Source organism: Argentina anserina, chromosome 7 (assembly GCF_933775445.1).
Source record: "Argentina anserina chromosome 7, drPotAnse1.1, whole genome shotgun sequence".
NCBI lineage: Eukaryota > Viridiplantae > Streptophyta > Magnoliopsida > Rosales > Rosaceae > Argentina > Argentina anserina.
Window position 1 is genome coordinate 19,562,728 of NC_065878.1, and position 21,858 is coordinate 19,584,585.

Below are 21,858 nucleotides of genomic sequence, written 5' to 3' on the forward strand. Positions count from 1 at the left end.
TTTGATGTGTGAATTGAAAGGAACAGGTAGGTTAGGTAAATCCATGTTGAATGCCCTAACAATGTAAACAGTGGAGCTCTAGTTCTAGACTTCTATATAGTGAAGCTGTGAATGTAGCCTGCCATTTTAATCTATTTTCTATCTATAGATGACAAATTCTTGTTGTGTTTATGATTTTAATTTAACAATTGAAATAGTATAAAGGGTATTTAATCTATAGATTTAGGCTTTCATTGGCGTAGTGATTGTATTGACTCTAATTTAGGTAGCAACTATAGACTAACCAAGAAGGCAAGTTTGATTGCTATTTAAGTTTCTGGATTTCTGGTAATGGCTATAGATAGTGATGCCATCCAAGAGTTAACATCTTTTTTATGAAGAAAATGTGAAGAACCAGATGGAGGGCAAGTTTGGTAATCTGGAGGTTCCATTGCAAATTTTGAAAGGGGAATCCAGATTCGGTAGCCGTTTAAAGGGGGCTTGTGGGTTCTGTTCATGTGGGAAGAAATGGTCCATCATCGACAGAAAGCACCTCGGAGAATGAAGGTGACTCTTTCACCTTATTCTTTTCTTTTTTTGGTTACACTCTTTCACCTTATTCTATTCACCTCCTAAAATTCCTTTTGGATCTTTTTGCTTGAATTTTAGTGAAAAGTGAAAAAAAATTGCACATTAACAAGTGCAAAAAAATTACTGAGCTTTAGTGTTCTATCATCTATGGAGCAGTTGGAGCAGAAAGGACATTTTTAAGTTCAAATGTTAGAGCTTGGTCATGGCATATTTATTTCGGGTGCTCCCAGAATATTAGATGAGCACACGTTGAAAATCGGGACTACTAACATCTGAGAAGTGAGAATGGTCTATTAATTCGATTTCTTAGCTCTAAATCATCTTATTTTAGGTTGCCTTAAGGCATAGATTGGTAAAATTTTAGACATTTCAGATTTGGGAGCTGGATTTGATTGGTACATTGAAGTCCTCTAAACTAGGGTTATTAAAAGAAGTTGGGAGGAATGTACATAAAATTCTTCTTCTGTTTTAGGTTGAATCACAGCTTTCCAAGTGTTGCCAACTTCCAAAAGGTCAAGTGGCCAAGTATGATGTGGGGAGGTTTTTTACATGCATGGAGTAAGAGCAGCAACAATAAGATGTCTAGAATTTCAAGATCCCAAGTCCCAATTGAATAGATAAATAGACATATGAATGAATAACAAAGTATAATGCTTGACTTGTATATAGCCGTTCGTAACGGCGAAAGCAATAACTTATGAAATCCTTGACTTTGGTATGTGCATTGCTTTCCTAAAGTTTGCATTTTTAATTATTCACTTCTTCCCCCCTTTTCAATTCAACTTTGATTATCAGTGAGACTATTGAACTAACCTTCAGCTGTGGACTGCATAGACGTGCTAGCTTCAAATAATTGCTGATGGGGATACTTCATAACATGGTTTATGAAAGATTTTGAATTTGAATAGTTCATCTCTTTTGTAGATTACTCTGTATAAGAATGTATGTATAAATATCATCATTTCCGAGTTTTGTTGTACAGATATAGCTCACTTGGTTAGCTTAGATCACAACATAGCTTGAACTCTACTGGAATAGGGATCTGAAACACACCTTGTTTGATTTCAAGTCTGCATGTGGGAGAATTGAAGAATTGAAAACTTGTAGATCAGGGACCTTAGGAGAGGGCTAAGATACGAGCCTATGGCATTCAAATCTGTGTAGGATAGATTGGTTTGAATAAATGGTATGGAGTAGTACACAGTACATGTGACATGAGAGAAATAGCCGCGTCATTGTCACAAGGGTCCTTTATTCAAATTTAATGTGACATATTGAAGGTGTGGAACTATATATGTACCAATCTATTTGCTCACCACACCCAATTGCAAATTGGTCTACAGGCCAGCAAAACTAAATTTCAATGGGTTCTTCTCCTCCCTCAGCCCACTTTGATCTAAAAAACGATGATAGTGCTCAATAACCTCAATTACAATGCATTGCTGAGCTCCACCTCCCTCTTTATTACAGTGTTATAATCTATTTGATAACTAAATGCCATCATACTGTTGTCCTGTTGGTTATGTCTGATTGATTCTATTGTGGTGATCAAATATCATACTGTGAGTTCATGATGTTATGGACAAAACAAAGACCATTCAGGTTTATGGAAGGAAAAACTTGGTTAATATATAGCCAGGTGCTGTGAGGAACAACCCTGACAAGAACAGTTTTGTATGGACTAATTACCAAAGCTTGACATAATGACATTCCCAACCGATCATGAGATTGCTGAGTTGTTGCTACTTCACTATCATTTACATTTAGCTACAACGACGCCTTACAGTAGGTTTAAAAATCTGTATGAAACTAATGCCAATATGCCATTGTTTGGTTTGCTGTTGAGTTTAGATTTGACTTGAAATTGGGATGCTATATATAAGTATAGCTTGTTAGTTTGAGATCTAGCTTTGTGGATTCTGCAGCTTATCTGCTTCAATGCTTGTGAAGCATACCTTGTAAGTGTGTTGGCGGTCTGCTACATTTACTTCATTCATTCCTCTCCATTATTTTTTTAGCTTTGATGAATTTTGACATTGTAATAGAGTTCACACATATACTTCATTTCGAGCTCACTGATGTCACTTTGAGCTCCAATCTAGAGCTTCGTTTTCGAAAGAGATAAGTGTTGAATTGGGTTGTAGTTGGTTTCTGAGCTACCTCATTTCGTTTCACTCTTTTTTTTTATGACTTGAGCTTTAGTTGGTGCAACCATAAATTGTGATCTAAACCCAGAAATGTGAGGGAGAAGACAAATATACCCCCCCCCCCCCATAAACGATCCAAAAAACCAATATAAAAGGCTTGGACCAAAAAACAGAATAGAATAGAATTCATCAAAAAAAAAAACAGAATAGAAGAATAGAACAGAGAATTAGAATCTGCGAGTATTTTGTCACCTTGGATTCAATAAGCACCGACACTATTCAGACAGGAATCTGCGACCCGAAGTATTCATTTTTCGGAGACTTTATTTATAGGCAAATGTTCGTCCTTTATGTGATTCCCAGAATTTCATTACAAATCATGAAGAAAAATGATCTGAACGGTCACCGAGGATCAGTCCATCGCTATCTTTTGATGTATTGGATAAAAAAAGTATTGAGCTTTAATGTCTTTTTGGGATGAATTACTTGTCTTTATTATTGATTCTGCTATTCTGTTATATTTCTTGGAATTGGTTGACTCAGAAAGGTGAGCTCTTTGTTCAATCTGTTCTAATGTCAAAATTCAATTGTTATGTTGCAAACCATCATTTTCACATTAGATTATATGTATTTTGGCAAATGAATTGCATAATTGGAAGCTTAAGTCTGTTTAAACTCAGATTCCATCGATATTAGTTGTATTAGAATCAAAAGGACCTAATTTAACCTCTCAAGTTGATTCATTCTTCATGCCCTGTAAATAGTAGTAATGTACATTTCTCGATTAAGGAGTATCAATAGTCTGTCTACCTTTTTTTGTTATAAATGGTTATTTCCGAGACCTTATATTTTGTATATTACAACTGGAACAGGTTTTACAGAATCCTCTACTATTTGGGAGAACGATATTACAGGGGGGGAAACAGGTTTCACTCAGGTTTTACTGAGTGAAGTAGTTTGTCTGTTCAGATGTTGTAGTCGATAGAGAATTTGGTCAGTCATGTGGCCTTCATATTTGCTGTTTAACAAGAGGGAAGATGCCGAAGAATCAGATGAGGAGAAGTCTGATTTGATAGAATCATATCGATATGAACAGTCACCGAGAGATGTTAAATGCCGTCTTTCTGCCTTGCCATGCTCCCATTTTGTTGAAGTGAGTGCTTTTGTTCATGTCCTTACCATTTTTCATTTTGGCAAATCCCATTTTGCTGTTATGTTCATTTTGATACTCAATATTCAAGTCTTGTTCATCTATATGCTCTGATAGAACATCTGGAGTCAAATTCAAAACACGAGATTGAATTTGAAGCTAGTTTGAATATTTTTAGGCGTCTTGGTGCTTTTAGGTCCCACACATAAACCAGCTACATTCTTGGGATTGTGGCCTCGCCTGTGTTTTGATGGTGTTTAGGACCTTTGGCATTGACAGTTGTGATATTCAGACATTGGCAGATTTATGTTGCACAAATAGGTATTCCTTATTTACAAACTCAGAACTTTGATTCCTTCTGTTATACACTGCCCTTTGTGAACACTGGTCCTTATAATGTGTTCAATGTTTCATAGGATGATGAGTTTGGAGGTTAGTTATAGAAAGTTTAAAGCACTGTTAACCCTGCCTCGATCCATTGTGAGATGCTTGAGTTCTATTTCTAGTGCCAGATAAAACTAATCTTGCCTGAAAGGTCTTTTGTTACAGAAGTACGCACTATATCTAATAGATTCTATTACAAAATAAGTAACATGAAATTCTTCTCTTCTTTTCTCATGCAATCACAGGTGACTTTATATTTCATCTTGTATTGATCTATAGATAAATATTTTCTGTGAAGTTGGGAATAGATATGTAGTATGATGTGAATGCTTGATACCTTTTTGTTGCTAACTTAAGGCACACTTTGTAGTATGTACATCAGTCCGTGATCACATATTTGAGCATTGCGCTTGGGCTTATTATTAACTTAAGCTTATATGAAGATTTTCTGATTCATCTGTATCCTGATATGTCATTGCAGCATCTGGACTGTTGATCTAGCTTATCTATTACAAAAGTTCTCTATTGATTTTTCCTACTATACTGTAACATTTGGAGCAAACCCAAACTATTCTGGCGAGACATTTTACAAGGTAAATTACCTCTTACTCAGATAGATAATGCTTTCCAATAATCGTATTCCTTGCTGGTGAGTTTGAAGTGTGAATGAGGGCGAAATGCCTACTGCAAGTTCCAAAATGCAGTTCCTACTCTAATTGTCTATTCATTATAGATTTTCATATGAATTGTATGGGATGAGAAAAAAACTGTATATCAGCATCTTTGTATATCACGTTTCCAGGCATTAGCTGAATGCATGAATGCAAATGCCACTTATTGTGCTTATATCTGGAAATACTTTAAACATGCTACCTCATATTACTTGAAAATGCTTTTGGATGTAAAGATATTGTTCCACATGACCTTTGCTTATCCTGTCATCATTTTAATAAACAAAAAACTTTGGGTTATCTATTCTGCAGGAGCAATTACCTAATGATCTGGTGCGAGTTGATACACTATTTCAAAAAGCACTGGAAGCTGGAATTAGGATAAAGGTATAATTGTTTTAGGAAATGTTAGTTAAAATTTTCTTTCAGAATTGCTCCCTTCTGTTATTTCGTTGTAGTACATTTGCATGGAATAGTCAATTTGCATGAGGGGTGTATTCCTGAGGATGGTTTATTTTATAAAGTATGGCAACATATTTAAGGCTTGAATTATGGTGGTATTCTAGTTTTTCTTTTGAATTATGGAGGTAATAAGGAAGGTGTTCTCCAAAAAGGAAAAAAATTAGAGCTCTGCTATTATCTTTCTCCAAATGAAAACATCATTCTATTTCTTGGCGCAAGGCAATAAACGTTAACTTTTACAGTGCAGGTCAGTCAGTCGGGAAGAAATTTGTTTCTTGATTTTGTGTGGAAAATACATTGCCATAGTTTTGGTTGATCAATATAAGTTGAGGTAAAACTTTTGCTCTCATATTTACTTTTTCTGCCCTTGATTGGAAACTTTCCTCCTATATTGTGTGCTATGCAAGTATGCATATGACATATATCCTGCTGTATCTAATTATGACAAGTAGCATTTCATCTGGCCATATCTGTCAAATACATCTAAAGTTTTGTAGCTCTCCTCCAAATTATCGTTATTTATGGTTGAGTTACAATTATAGTACTTAACAGTGTGCTAATGTGATCTGGAAAACGTGTCACAGCCCATTTAATCAGGACAATGTTATCATCTCAGACCTTTGTGGAAGCAACTCTGATTACACAGGTAAGACTATATCTTTTGGATACACTAGCTCACTACTTCAGTTAAATTGAAGTTTTATGCTGGTCAATATTGACAGTTATGCTTTTTGGTGTGGTACAAGCTAAATTTTATTGTTTGTCCAAGGTTAATGATACTTCCATCTTTATTTTACTGGATGAGAAAGAGAGACCTTCATTGAGGAAATATGCTGTAGATTTATCAGTGTATGAAAGGAAGTAAGACCAATTTAATTGTAGTGATACATATAGTGAAATAACTGAAATTCATTTTAGCACCTATATTTCCCTGGAGAGTGGAGATGTGAGATCTGTGTAGACATTGTTCAAATTTAGTGAGAAAGGTTGAAGACCTCTTGCGTTTACAACCATTGTAGCATGGCTTCTGGGCCCTATTAATGGCTTTGCCTTTCTTGAAAGAGTAGTTGAGTCATACGCAGAAATTATAAACTCATAAGATAGTAAAGGCGCCTCTCTAACATGATATCCTTCTTAGTACACAGTTCATGGTATAACAGTTAAAGTTAATCATCTCTTTTGAAATTTACGTGGCTGAATAAGTTGAATTCTGTAATGTGTTCTCTTATATAGGCCATTATGTCATCGTATGTGGGTATGACACTGCTACTGATGAGTTTGAGATTAGAGATCCGGCCTGTTCAAGGTATTGTCTTCACTGGAATTCAATTGATGTTGGTAAGAAACACTAGCTCGCTCATATATCAGCCCTGTTAGGGTCATGTGCATTGATGTTTTAACTTTCTCATCTGCAATAAAGCTTGATGGCAGAATCATCTATTGGTGATACCATAAATTCCTCGAAATCTGTGGGGGTATTATGCAATGGTAAAAATTACCCTATCTATGAAACTCCTCCCTTTAGAGAAAATTTACATACGAAAAGGATATTTAACTTGATGAGTTCTGATTATCGTCACGAAAAGTTTGTTTACTCAAACTCGTGAGGGATTTTTTTTCCAAGATGATTCAGTCTTCCATGATGTCCACTGTCTAGGTATCATGATAGCGGTCATGTGATTGATTCATACTTAACTTGTCATATGGCATTCCTTTTACTGGGTTTTGACAACAAACAACTATGAGTACTACTACAGTATTACCATAAGAAAATCACAATGAGCTAAGTAATCTGCTGAAGACACAATGTATCTTTGAATCTGCATTATGCTAGAATGTAGTTGATACTGCTGAAGACAAACTTGATTGATATCGTTCATGAACTGGCTTTGATTTGTCTATACTCTACTAAACGCATCAGCATTAATACTTGAACTCTTATAGGCACCTTCCTGGACGCACAATTTACCATTCTCATTACATCTTTTGTTGGATAAAACTCTGCAGGAAACATGAAAGGGTATCATCAACGTGCTTAGAAGAAGCCCGTAAATCTTTTGGTACTGATGAAGATCTTCTCTTGGTAATCCAAATAGAGCCTTCAGCATCTTTCTGCTTGCTCATTAGTACTTAATTGCTAGGTGGTTGTTGCATGACTGCATATATATATATGCATTCATCTCCTGTGAAGTTCTATTAAGGGACAGAAAGAATGGAAAATTAATAAATCTCAACTGTGCTGGGGGTTCAAGCTTATCCCAAAAAAAATAATTAATTTTCTCTGGATGTGCATGCAGATCTCTTTGAGGAAGAGTAGGAAGCCAGATAGCCCCTCGATACAACTATCTCGGAATGATAATGTTAATTCCTGACATGTATTATATATTGGTCCAGAAGAAAAGCATATATCACAGGTTCTTCATGTACAGCATGTCTTACAAAGCAGAACATTATTTGTCTGTGGATTAATATCCCAGTATGGACCGGCCTATTTGGGGACACTTGCACAGTAATTATACATACCAATTGATAGTCTACCTTGTAAGTTGTATCAATTTTATACCTTCTAAAAGCTCAATAAATTCAGATCACATGATCTTTCCTGTTCTGCTGTCATTCCTCAAGTTCATTTCCGCTTGTTCAGTTTATACACTTCAACCATCTATTGAAGATGGGTTTTCAATCTTCTTACTTCTCCAACTCTTGCCTGCGAGATGTAGTAACTATATTTTCAGACAGATATTTGTAGAAGCGAACGTAAAAAATTGAGTCCTTGTCTTTCGAGGGTCAAGTATACAGTGCACAAAGAATTTGAGATTTTAAGGTGGATGTCCCATTACCGACGATCAATATATATTGATAGCCTATGCTTATCAAATACTTTCGTAGATTCACGCTGGCAAATTTAAGCAGCCATCGTTTTCTTCCATGTTAACTTCATCTTGTAGTTCATGGCTTCATGCTCTCCTCGTCAGAAATGTAAATGTTCGTAATCGGATTTGGTCCATTTCCACGGGGACTTCGTGCCACCCACACATGGTTCCGGACCTCATTAACTAAATGCATGAATGCTCTACTCTGATATGTTTTAAGTGCCGACATTGAAAGAGGACACAAATGCACTTGTGCGCACGTATATGTATTTTGTAATGTAATCAAATTTCCATGGTGGGTTTCTAGTCCTTGTTTTGGGGTAGTCTTTCTCCACAATAGAGGCACCACTTCCATCAGTTCCATGTCTGTATCGTAATGAACCCTAAAAAAAAACATTAATATAGAACAAACGTTAGCTTATAAACTATAAACAATGGAAGATCGAGATGGGTCAAAGGAGGTTCCTCTTCGTTTTTAGCCTTCCAAGAATCTCCTAGCACAAAGATTCCGACAGCCAACTCTCTTTCTTTCCCGGAGAACGATGAAACATGTTCTCCATACAAAGCCCATAAGTAGTACTATGTTTTATATATCTGTTCGATTGATTTCTTTATAAAAGGCAAGGATGGTAAGCCATGCTCTTATACTAATTCTATGTCTATGCCCCCATCTCTATGTAGGTCAAACTAGAAAGCAATATAATGGTCACAAAATCTCTGTAAGTATCGAGATAAATAATTCCATTCGTTTTGTTTTCCAGCTGTGGTCACCTTCCATGTTCAGATTCGATTATACGAATTATCTATGAACCTGTACAAGTTAATTAACTGTATTGCATGCGGTGCAACTTTTGTTGTCCTCTGATTCGTTTTGTTCTGAGATTACAAGAAATAAACAGACAAGCAACAAAGATCGATCGATCGAGTCACATGTCGAAAAGCTATCAAGGCATATGGAGTAGTAGAGATCAAAAGTAGGGTGTAGCTGATGACGAATATGCATGCGATGATGAATGTGCATGACAAAGTTGTTCGTATTTTAAGACAAAACTAATTAGAGAAACACATACATGAGCTAGGTGAAAGTAGATAATAGGTGATCGGTAGTAATTAATACGTAGAGACCAAAACCATGTATACGTACATGTAGCTCTCAACACGCCCTCTTATTACGTGTATGATATACATGAAACAACTACGCTACTACGGTAGTCATCGTAAGATGCTCACCATATAATCGTCAAGTCTTATATCCAGCTACTTTTTTTTTTTTGTGTAAGTGAGATAAAGGCTTACTCGCCTCAGCTACTTGTGCGACACTTCTTCATGCACGTTGCTTGATGTAACTACAGCTACATTATATGAAATTATGAATCATGGTGAGTTGGACCTCCTTCTAGGACTTATCCAGTCTGCGCTCTTTCCCCTGTTCCCTTCCACTTCTGGGTTGAAATGACAGCAGAGTACATGGCTCCGATTCAGTTTGATCAATATGTTTGGGCCCAAACACTGCAATTAAGTAAGCTAAAGAGAAAGATGAGAAGATAGCATGTGCATCCTCTACTTGTCCCAGTTGATTGAGACTATGCGACACAAGAATTGGAAGCACGTCCTCTCATTAGTATTACACAAAAGCTCAACATGCATACCGACACCTCTAGGCTCTGTCGATTCTCTCTACTATTTATGCACTGCATTTGCTCCCTCGTTTGGTTCTTATTGTTTGATACTTAAGGCAGCGCCGTTGGTCTCAGATTAAATCAGGTCCAAATTCAATGTCAGAATTAAGAATAATAGTCTGGATTAATTTGGTGAGTTTTGGAGACAACTAGCTAGGCTTGTGCCTTGTGACGCATACATATGTATGTACTGGATCACAGCATAGATCTTATGTGAGAACAAGCCAATTAAAACCAATGAACCAATTACTTCACTGGAAGTGGAAATCAAATCACGATTCACGAACGTTTCATGTAAACCTGAATGTGTGGCTGCATATATCTTAGGGAACAAGCAAGAAGTTTAGTATCATGCAATGATGCAAAAATAGATATGAGACAAGATGTTGAGTTTCTTCACGTATCGTCAGTTAAAATTTGATATAGATTTTGAGATTATACGTGGCGTCAAAACTCAAACAGATACGTCCAATTAGATTAGTATAGTAGAGGAATGCTAAGTTGTAAATAGGCCGACGGTATATGGATTTTCATGGTAATAGTATGCTTCTATTCGAATCTCATTTTATGAAAAACATTTATTGGGGTGAGACCATACCCGAATTGCTCTTAATCCGGGAGTTATAGGTCGCTCATGCCATTTATTTAAATGCAATTTCACATATCACAAACACAAGATTCTTGTCTGATCTCATTAATTCTTAGTGTGCAAATTTTCGAGATAATTTGTGCAACATTTTATTTTCGCTATGTTCACAAACGATTTAGTCATTTAGATGGATATAAAACAAAAAAGTGTGAAAACTAACATATTTAGGTTGCGAACGGCGCAAGCATGCCTCCATACACAACAATATCTCTTACGAAAAGGATGTCAGAATCTTGGTTTACAAGGTTTGATCGTGCGCAATAATGTAATCATTTATCTCTTAATTGACAAAGGAGATACTAGCATGTGTCGTTGGATGAATCACGCGATATTTTAATTTAGATTGCTACACTAGTCCATTTGATTTTGGAATGTGAAATAATGTTAGACCTATTTGCATGTGAGCTTTCTTCATTAACAAACAAGATTCGATGGATTTTGTTCGTCCAAAAAGTTGAGGTGAGAAGTATCAACTCTTCATGATCGATTTGATCGATGCTGATGTAGCATACAAAATAATTTGATCGTTTTCTCTTTGTTGCCTTTATCTAGAATTTTGTTAATTTGTGATTCATCAGATATTTTTACACGTTAGAAAAATATTGAGAAAATTACTTGAACAACAGTCGCCCAATAATTGTATATTACATTGAATCATATTTTTTAATGAGTTTTGAATAAAATTTGCATTCGTCAATAATATTGTGTTTTCCTAATTTAATATCTTTCCCACACCATGTATATGTATCTAACGGGATGTTCGATAGTCATGACTCAACAACAGATGGTAACTTATGTTTTCGTAATTGATGAATAAGAACAATTTAGAAGTTAAAAATCATCCCTTGAGTTCTAAATTTTAATTAGAATTAATTTCAATTTATCCCCATAAACTTTACACTTAAAAAATCAGTTCAGCCATTAAATTTTTATTTTAATCAGTTCACCCCATATACTTTCAAATGACATTAAAGAATGACATCATTCAGATTTTATATTGATTATATCGATAATCATGATACAAGACATAATTTTAAAACTTCAGTGTTGTTGTAAAATTATTATAAATTTTGTTTTGGTAGTCTTATTTTGATAGTTTTTGATTGGATTTTAACCAATAAAATCTGAATTTTATTATTCTTTAATGTTATTTGAAAGTATAAGGGGTAAATTAATTAAAATAAAATTTTAAGAAGTGAACTGAAATTTAAGAAAATAAACTTAAATTAATTTTTTAAATTATCAAGCACGTAATTTACTAGTCACAAGTTTTGGTATTGAAGGCTATCGAGTCGAACCATATACCACTGTGCACCACTGCAGCGTTGGGTCAGGACCATGACCTCAGCCGTTTGACCGTTGACCGCCACCTTTAGTGGTGTTGGCCAAGTGGCCGAGCAAGATGGTAGCTTCTGTTATGCGTCTTGAATCCGATTTCTAAGAGCATATGCACCCCATGACTCTATCAAACCATCAATCCATCAATTACTATTCACTATAAAATTGCAATTGCAAGCTAGTTTTTATGCAACGGTGCAATTCCGCCGATTTGACAATTATTATTTATCGATTTCATATTCTATTCATTATATTTGAAAAATGAATTTCAAACAACTTTTAGACTAATTAGTTATCACCCAAATAAATATAATTTATTTATTTGTATTTAATATCTTTTTTATTCATTTATTATTTGCTGTTTTTATTCTAATTTTTATATAATTTTCTTATAATTTCATAAATGAGATAATAATGTTTTGCCAATCTTTGTTGATAAGAGAAAAATGGGCTATTAACGGTTGGATGAAAGAGGGGAGAAGCCCTGGCCCCTTTGGACGGCGGGATGAAGAGTGGGTAAGGGAGAGAGAAACAGTATGAGGGGAGAAGGAGCACGTGAGAGAGGAGGTGGGGGAAGAAGAGAGTCGCTGAGTGTGGCGTCCACCCATAGGGCCACCAATTGAAGGCACCACTCTGGTAGACAATTTTTGCCTGTGTAATTGCCCTTTGGGTGTTTTAGGCGTGGGTCCTACGGTTATTGCCTCTAGTCATTTCTCGCGGTTAATGGTCTAAATAGCGGTTATCGGCATCGTATCGGTTTTGTAAAATAAGGATATAACGGGGATATATCGAGATATATCGGATTTATCGTTTTTGCTAATTTTTAATTAAATTTAATATATTTATAAACATATACATCAAAATATACCAAATAAACTTGAGAAATTAAAAGTTATAAAAGTAAATGTACTAAATAAACTTTATAAAAAAATATTTGATTGTTTCGACAATTAAAATACATAAATAATATTAATTAATAAAAAATATAGGTGATCATTTATCATAAACTCTCTTGTTATCGAATGTTATTGACGAAACTTTCATTTTCTTAAATTTTTTTTTTCAAAACAACGTGATTTTAAAAAAAAATTAAAAAAAAACCCGATATATCGGGTCAAACTCGGTTTGACCCGATATATCGTCATTTGACTTGATTTTTCAGGTTAACCGATATAATAGACCGATAAACAACTTATCGTATCGTTTTCTTAATATCGGGGATATATCGGAGATATATCGAGGATATATCCGGATATTTAGAACAGTGCTCGCGGTGCATCAAATTTAACCTTCAATCCTGCAATTTTCATGCCAAATTGAGATTGCCTCCGTCCGGTGGAGTTGCTCTAAAAGAGAAGACTGAATCTAAATCTAATTACAGCAATAGAATAAGCCTGCATGTGAGGAGTGGGGCTCTGCCATATTCAAATAAGGCTTTTATGTATAATGTGTTCATTTATTTTTTCTAAATGTTTAGGTCAGGAAATCTAACACCATTATTCCTAGTAGTGTTCTTTTGTCACTATCACAAAAATCCTCGGGCTCTTATTTAATTTTCTCCGGTTCTCCCGACTTGCGTCTCTTTCACTCAAAACCTAAACCTATGTAGTAGTGCTTCACATATATGGTGCTGTAAAAAAGTGATCATTACTCATTTACTAACCAAACTATAATAAACTACAAAGAAAATCATCTACGGGTTCCAGTACTATTATTTTATTGGTATCGATCAGTTTTCTTGTAAGTATGATGTCGTAAGCTCGACTTATAATATATTAATTGTATTTGAGTTATCGGTTTGATAAAAAATCAAAACTCTTTACAACATTAACGACATCAGTTAGGAGAAAAATTACTGCTTAATGCAACGTTAGCAATTCTGCATTCAGCGAGCCACTCATCAGTTCTTCACTAGTCCTTGCGAATCTATCAAGAGTGAGAATTGTCTTTCAGAAACTGCAACATAAATCGTACATGTAGCATAAAAGTTATTATTGTGTGTGAGTATGACTATATTACCATTATGTTTAGGGTAACCCTACCGTGATGAGAGTGCCAGCGCAGAAGAGGAAGAATGTACACGTGGGGTGAATTTGGAGGGAGAACATAATTGAGAGTGATTGAAGGAAGCTTGTGATCTACTCAAACTCGTGAGGTAGCTACCCTAAATTATACAACCACCTACACGGCTACACTCACCTTCTTCCTTTATGCTCCCATCATAAGATCTACTAAGTAGCTAGCTACTGGTATGTACTCCAGTATTGTACCATTCTATCTACATTTTTGTACGTTTTACACCATTGTAAATATCATATTGCACGTTTAATGGATTGTGGCATTCCATAATTGGTTTTAATTAACATAGTAACAATCCTTAGTTCAGACTTTAAACAATCTATATATCAAGAAACTAGTGATGCGAGGATTAAAAATGTGCCTAAAGATGGTCATTCTTTGTTCACCATATAGATGTGCATATATGAAATTTGCTCTCGAGTCACCGCTCTAATTTGCATTTTTGGTATTTTTAGAAAGTAAGAGTGTGAGATGTGAAATTGATTAGTTTGGAATGGTACCAATCATCCTAGTCAAGCTAGCCCCTTGCTATGGTGTGAGGTGACAAAGGGTGTTGCAATGCCTCAGGTTACATGCACTAAATTAATAATTAGCTCCCTGATCTAGTTGAACTGTACATTTGAGATCTGGTCGCAAGTTAAGCTATCCATCATTGTTGGTACAAAACTTCGTGACTTCATGGTCACGGATAGAGTAATTATTGAAATAGAGGCAATTGATTCATGAACATAATTAATCACATATAGCAGGCGAGAATTCATGTCCTTAGTACGTGGTTTATGAGCACCTAATCTCTTGAACGATGTAGACCAGAGAGGTCAATTAGTTTGTGGGAGTTGGTTAACTACTTGCCAAACCCTAGTTGACCTATCTTCCATCCAATCCATCATGCATGAACCCTAATGACTCGCTCGTCATTTGTCACTACCCCGACCCAGACAAAAATGAAGTTGATCAATAATGACAACACTTCGAGCATGCAACAACCAAAATACTCAACCAAGCACACTTGGATCCTAGCTAGTTAAAGAAATATCCGAAAACTGAGGATCATAGAATGACAGAATATCGTAGATTCCATGCGAACGAAATCCCACCGTCGATGGTTTCCAGGTTTCGAACGACGAGGAACTCATAAATGCACTCCCCAGTCTGAAAGTGACGCCACAGTCCGGCGCCTCCGACCACCGAGGGCGGGAAATTCGAACTCTTGGCGGGAGAACTGGTGTCGTACAATTTTTTTTTTTGGGTTTTTTCTATTTTACGAGAAGGACATTTTTTTTAACATTTGGAAGTTTTACATTCACTTTCGGAAAGACAATAATGCCCAAGTGTAGTCACGTTCGAGTTGACAGCCTCGGGGAAGTGGACATAGACATTGGTGCAAAAGGACAATAATGCACCACCAGCCAGTGAGAAATTTCCATTCCGGATTTGATTTTCGAAAGCGCTTCCCGCGCTTTTGACCAAACGGTGCTGCTGTCACTTAAATTTTGGCAGGTAAAAGCCTATGGCCACTGGGCCCTATCATCTGATTTTTCTTTTTTCGAGAGAAATTATTTTTACCCAAATTAAAAGGGAACGAAAAAATGGAAAATATAATGCCGAGAAGTTTGGTCGGGTGTGTGGCTTTATTCTTTGTCCCTTTGCAACCGCCGTGATAACTGCGTCACCTGTTAACGGCGGGCCGTGGCGTCCGAGACGTAAACGGAGTCGGTGGGTTTACTATAGACGGGAACAGCAGAAGTTGATAGTTAAGCTGCAGACTAACTAATGGTGCCACGTCACCAGAATCTTAGATTTGGGTTGGTCGCAACTCGCAACTGAACGGGTTTCTGTCACTGAGCAAATCACGCGTTTTCTGTTTCTACCACTGAAATGCTAATCCCCATTTTTAATTTAATTTTAGTAGTTAATCTTGATTTGGAATGCGTTAGTTAATTAAACCAACAGTTATTGTCAGTTAATAATCGGGTCCATAGCTCATTGGTAGAGCATTTTACTGCAGTTCAAGAGTTCACCGGTTCGAACCCCGTTGGGCCATATTTGGTTTTATTTTTTGTTATAATTTTGATTTTTTTTTGGGCTAGAAAGTAGAACAAAATCATTAAACGGCTCTAATGAGAAATTTCTGCGCAAACAACTCATTATTGTGTCTGTGACTTTGATTAACAAACAAAACAAAATGGTAATTGGAGCAGTTTTATGACACTCTAATGTGGTGCTCAATTATTTCAATCAATGAAAACAAGAAGCCAAAGGTGTAAATCGTTTAAGGTTGAATGCAAGTGAGCATCGGATCATGACAGAATATTTGGCATAACCATTTGGTCAGGACAGCTTACGATTAATAATCGTAAAGACATAGTAGAAAATAACGTGCACTTTTATTTAATATTTTTTATAATGTAATTTAACGTATGCTGAAAAGTAACGTCATTTTTATCAAAAAAATAAATAAGTAAATTCATGTCATATGTATGATTTTATAGATGATAGATGCAATGATGAAATGTCTAGAATTTGAATTATTGACGGATTTTTAGTTTTGGTTGGTTCTTCATGCCGATTTGGTGTACGTGCATTCAAATCGGAATAACATAAATTTTGGTCCTCACATTGAGCGATATTGATCTCATATATTGTATCAACTATTTTGTTTCATGAAACACAATCGGGTTGCTTCGTTATACAGATCTTCAAAAGTTAGAAAGGGAATATTGAGTTTTTGTAAGCTGTTTGCTTTGAATGAATGTTTGATCGGAAGTTGTTGTTTTTTTTGGTTAGAGATCGGAAGTTGCTTGGTTGACAGCTTGAGTGACATAAATGACGTCATTTGACTCATTTGTATACATGTTCAATTGGTCATGGTATAGAGACTTTAGACTAGTAGTAGCAAGAGCAGGCACTTCCACAAAAGAAACAAAAAAACACGGAGAAGACATTGCATCACTTATTGCTTATAGCTTAAGCTATCGCTTGACTGTATTGCCATTTCATTCTAAGTGACAGTGTGACACCATGAGATTGACATGAATGGACCTGATTGATAGATTTGAAACCGATAAAATGGGATTGACTTCGTTAACAATCCAGTTTCTCAATTAATATATTTATAACTATGGAAATAACTTAATTGAGTTATAGCTAACTAGTACTGTCCAGATTACATAAGAAAATAATGGGAAGTTTGGGTGAACTAGACATAAATGCAAACAAGTTGTCATGTTAGATCTCACTCTTTCATTAGATTTCACAGATGGTCTGAGAATGGCTACTTTACAAGGGTGGTTAGCAACAATCATCATAACATAATAAAAGTTTGTATGTGCAATAATGAATATAAATTCAATATATGGAATCAAGTAAGGATGATGATGCCAAATGTTCTTCCTTTTGTATTATATTTTGTTTTTCCTCCTGTCATTGCATAACTTAATCATGAAGAACCAATTTGAAACAGGGGAGAGCACAAATCCAAAACAAAGTTCAATGACCAAAATTTTAAAACTGTTCATTCTTTATGTGACCAAACACAACCAAAAGATGTGACTGAAAGTAGGCAAAGTGACAAAAGTGAGCTGAGGCAACAAGACAAGGCCATAGGTACTCAAATTTGAAAAACCAGTAGCTTCATTACAAAGAATAAGAATTTGAAATACAAGTAACCCCATTCATCCCAAATCTAAGCAGTAAAAAACACCCACTAATCTCTCCCAGAAAGCTTTGCTAATGGTGTAGTCTGTATTTGATTAAACAAAAGGGGAGGAGGTGGGTTTGGATAGAAGGACAAATGTCTCCAACCACTGGGCCACTCATCCAGCCTCTTCTTCCTTTTAAATTCTCCAATGTCTTATTTCTTTTGCATATAAATTTTGAAGCTTTGTGTCTCAGATAGACCCGGAAACCTTAATAAAGGCAGCTAGTCTTCCATAAAGTCCCTCCTCCTCTCTCTCTCTCTCTCTGTTTTTTTTTGTCTTGGTCCCTCCAGCCTGCCAATCCAAACCCCTCCCCCTCTTCATTATTATATCTTCCTCATCCAGCAAACACATCAATCCCACTTCCATTTATACTGAAGCTTCTTTCCAAGCTCTATACCCTCCAAGCTTCTATGGCTAAGTCACGAGAGGATCCCAGTTTCTGGCTCCCATATGATTTCCTTACAACACACGATGTTAACTTCATGAACCAGAAAGACCCCAGCTTCCGCAGAACCCCTACAGACTCATTGCCGACCGAGTTTCCGTACGAGTTCGACTCGTCTGGTTTCAACTCGGCCTTTAGTTCGCCGGTGGAGTCAGATGTGGGCTCCATCGAGAAGGAGCGCAGCAGCGACGAGGACTCTCTCGCCGGGCTAACTCGCCGACTGGCTCAGTCTTCCCTCAGCCAAACTCAGAACCTCTCCGTCCCCAGCTTCACTCAAGAAAAGCAGCCTGAGGTAAACTTCCGGCTTGTATTTCTAACCTTTTTCTTAGCACTCAACTTTTCCGGCTTAAATTACAAACCTTTTTCTTGGTACTCAACATTTCCGGCGATAGAGTTCTTACCTGTTGTGTGCTGTGTTTGGCTCAGTGGGTCATGTCCGGGTCGCCTCAGTCAACTCTGAGCGGAATAGGGAGCTGGTCGGGCAACGGAAGCCCGTCGGCGCCTTCTTCCCAGGTGCCATCTCCCCCAACGACGCCGTTCGGAAGTCAGAACGACACCTGGGACCTGATTTACGCCGCCGCCGGACAAGTTGCCAGGTTGAAGATGAACAGTGTCGATGGTGCTGCCAAATTCACTAACCCAAGTCCTTCACTTCCTTGCGTCCAAAACCAATCCCCCTACACTCAGGTAAGTACAGTTTCCAGATGAAAGCTTTGAACTAAAAGCAGGACCTTTAGTTCAATTTCTGATCCAATTTGGTGTGTTTTGGTTTTGCAGTTTCAGCAAGTTAGACAAGAGCAAGTTGTACAGTCACAGTGTTCTTCTCCATGGGGGAAACCGATGAAGCTTAACTGGTCAGCTCAGCAGCAACAGATCCAAAACAGAAGGAGAAACATAGTTGGATTTGAAAGTGCAAGATGTGGGCATGGTATGAGTTCGCCGCAATCTCAAAATGCATGGCCTCCACTTCAAGCTCAGCACCAAAAACAACAACAGCCGCATCGTAATACCCGGCTCGTTTTGCCCAATGGGTCTAATGTCAAGAGGGAATCAACCGGCACCGGCGTCTTTTTGCCTCGCCGGTACACCAACCCCATTCCCACTCCTGAGCCGCCTCGCAAAAGAGCAGGTAACTATTGCTTTGGTCATTATGTTTGCTGGCTATACAACTGTACCATATTGGGGTTAATTTTTTTTGTCATTTTTTGAAATTTTGGTTGAATAGGTTGCCCAACTGTTTTGCTCCCTGCCAAGGTGGTTCAAGCTCTGAACTTGAGCTTTAAGGACATGAATGGACATTATCAGCAACAACATCTTCAGCCGCGCTTCAACAACACTGCTTTGGCTCCAAACCATGGTAATGTATTGTTTTCCATTTGTGGGCTTATTTTGTTGCAGCAGATATCTAAAAGCATTTTAGTGTAGCTTTAATTAGTTACTAAATTTGGGTGTTTGGATTTTGCAGAAGATTTGGTGGCAAGAAGAAATGCCCTTTTGACTCAGCGGAGAAGGGGTTTAAGGCAAGAAGGGCCACTAAGCCATGAGGTGCGCTTGCCTCAAGAATGGACCTACTGATCTGAACTGACCCTGCTATTCTGGCTATTCCGGCTATTCCATTCCAAAGGGGTTTTGTGACTTTGGTTTTGTTGGGCAAAAGCAAAAGATAAAGCAAGTTGTCATAAAATGCGGTAGTGTAGCAGCAGCAGCCGAGTTTGTGATATTTGGTTTTATTTATATATACTTAGTTCAGGATCAATAAAGATGATGATGTCCAGGTTTTTTAATGGAGGATGTTGCAGTAGCTTCTGTGGGGGGCTCTCTATCTATATAGCTTTTAGATCTTTAGATCAAGGAAGAAGAAGAAGAATGTGTTGTAATAAATCGGCTAGGTTTTTGGAGGGTATTCAAATATCTTGATGTAAGTGAAATTTCACAACCCCTCTTGTAAGATTCTTCTACTAATAAGAAAAGTATTAGTAATTCTCATTTGTCAGTTGTGGGTTGTTTATACTTTATACCAAGTCTCAATATTCCAGAACACTGAATTTTCCTTCTTGTTCTTAACTTAATCAGTCAAAGCTAGACTTTCTGCTTTTTAACTGCTTCCAAAAAGCAGGGTACCCCAAGCAAGAACATGGTGGAGGGTCCCTAGCGAAAGGCTGGTATTCTATGTAGAGCTGGTTACAGTTGTAGCACATCATTTAAGCACTAGAAACTTGAAGCCAGTGGTTTTTTCCACTGGTGTTTTTTTTTCGATAGTAATCCACTGGTTATATTTGGTATGCACAAATCATAGGGAGAAAATTCCATGTCCCATGAAAATCATTGAATGAATAATGGGAATGGGTATTTCTGCTATTATATCAAATTCAAACACTTCAAAGTCTAAATGAACGGCACAGTTGTAGTAGTTTTTGCTTCAGTGTCAAGTGTGGTGGTGGAGACAGACGTATAGATATGGGCGGCTTCCTTACATGTTTGAATCCAAATATTTGATTTTGATTGATCCACTCTTTTTTCAAACTAGATCTAACTAAGGTTGGGACCGACCGGTACGGTTCGGTTCGGTTCGGGATTCGGTCGATACCGATATCGATAATTTATTCAGTTTTAGTTTTAGTTCAGAATTGTAAATTTGAAACTTAATACCGAACCGAACCCGTACATATCGATTCGGGATGAGTTCGGTTCAGTGAAATTGTACATTTTTGCATGTATTTTTATTTATTGATAACTATTAGCTAATGTAAATTAAAATTCTAAGTCTTTAAAAGTACAATATAGACCTAAAAAACTAAAAAAATATTGAAAATGCATATATTTAATATATTTTATACATTTGGTACGAATTATACATATACCGAACCGTACCGTTTATAAAATTTCAGTATTAAGTTCAGTACGGGACGAAGACATTTTATCGATTCGTCCCGACCTGTCGGTATTCGGTATGGAACGGTCGGTTTCGGTACTATATTTTCGGTACTAACTCCCACTCCTAGATCTAACCAAGAAACCAATACAGACCCTTACTATTTCGAAAGTTGAAACCCAATTGATCGATATAATCCCGAGTGAAATAAAGTTATACCAAAACTTTCCGCCAAGTTCAAGAACCCTAAAACATGTTTGTGTCGAGTTCTACACTTTGTTTACCTAAGACCTAGGCTGCATGGAATCGGGTGCGGGTACGTGGAAGCGAAGCGTTTGGAAACGCGGAAGCGTTTTTTTTTTCAAAAATTAAGGAAGCGGGTACGTTTTGGAAGCGTCAGAATAATATATATATATATATATTATATTTTTATATCTTATTTTTTAATTATTTTATCTAGTATTAAAATAATTAGATAACTATTAATGACTTATTTTTTAACCCATGATTATCTTTGATTATAGCATTATTAAAGCTTCATTTCAAAATTCAAGCAAAAGAATGTACAACATAGTGTGAAGGTGTTGGACACGTGCAAGTCAAATAGATATCACTAGATGAAATTGATAAGAAAAAAAGATTCGTCTTCCTTCTGTCTCTCTCTCATATGAATTTTTTTTCATATCTCTCCACAACTCTATGTCTTCTCTATATATCTCTCTCATCTAGATTTTCCTGATATCTCTTCCCCATATTTCTAACACATATTAGATTTATTGATGTTATTCATCTTTAACCGCTTAACGAAATAAATAAGAAGATGAGACGACAAGAAGAG

The 21,858-nt window shown here is 36.6% G+C and overlaps 2 protein-coding genes across 3 annotated transcripts; both read left to right on the top strand.

Moving 5' to 3' along the window:
- The first annotated feature begins 3,665 nt into the window (after positions 1-3,665).
- On the top strand, positions 3,666-7,946 carry LOC126801685 (guanylyl cyclase 1). Of its 2 annotated transcripts, none has more exons than XM_050529113.1 (9): positions 3,666-3,870; positions 4,064-4,188; positions 4,733-4,844; positions 5,235-5,309; positions 5,627-5,715; positions 5,969-6,030; positions 6,618-6,690; positions 7,392-7,467; positions 7,682-7,946. In XM_050529113.1, exons 1-9 carry the CDS (start codon positions 3,718-3,720, stop codon positions 7,754-7,756), a joined length of 840 nt encoding a protein of 279 aa, XP_050385070.1. In that variant the 5' UTR covers positions 3,666-3,717; the 3' UTR covers positions 7,757-7,946. The 2 variants fall into 2 exon arrangements, with proteins under 2 accessions (XP_050385070.1, XP_050385071.1); XM_050529114.1 differs by having other exon boundaries at positions 3,734-3,870; positions 4,046-4,188.
- Positions 7,947-17,994: 10,048 nt separating this feature from the next.
- LOC126802857 (uncharacterized) lies at positions 17,995-20,122 on the top strand. The gene is made up of 5 exons (XM_050530566.1): positions 17,995-18,440; positions 18,575-18,835; positions 18,926-19,277; positions 19,374-19,505; positions 19,614-20,122. Exons 1-5 carry the CDS (start codon positions 18,114-18,116, stop codon positions 19,721-19,723), a joined length of 1,182 nt encoding a protein of 393 aa, XP_050386523.1. The 5' UTR covers positions 17,995-18,113; the 3' UTR covers positions 19,724-20,122.
- The last annotated feature ends 1,736 nt before the right edge of the window (positions 20,123-21,858 follow it).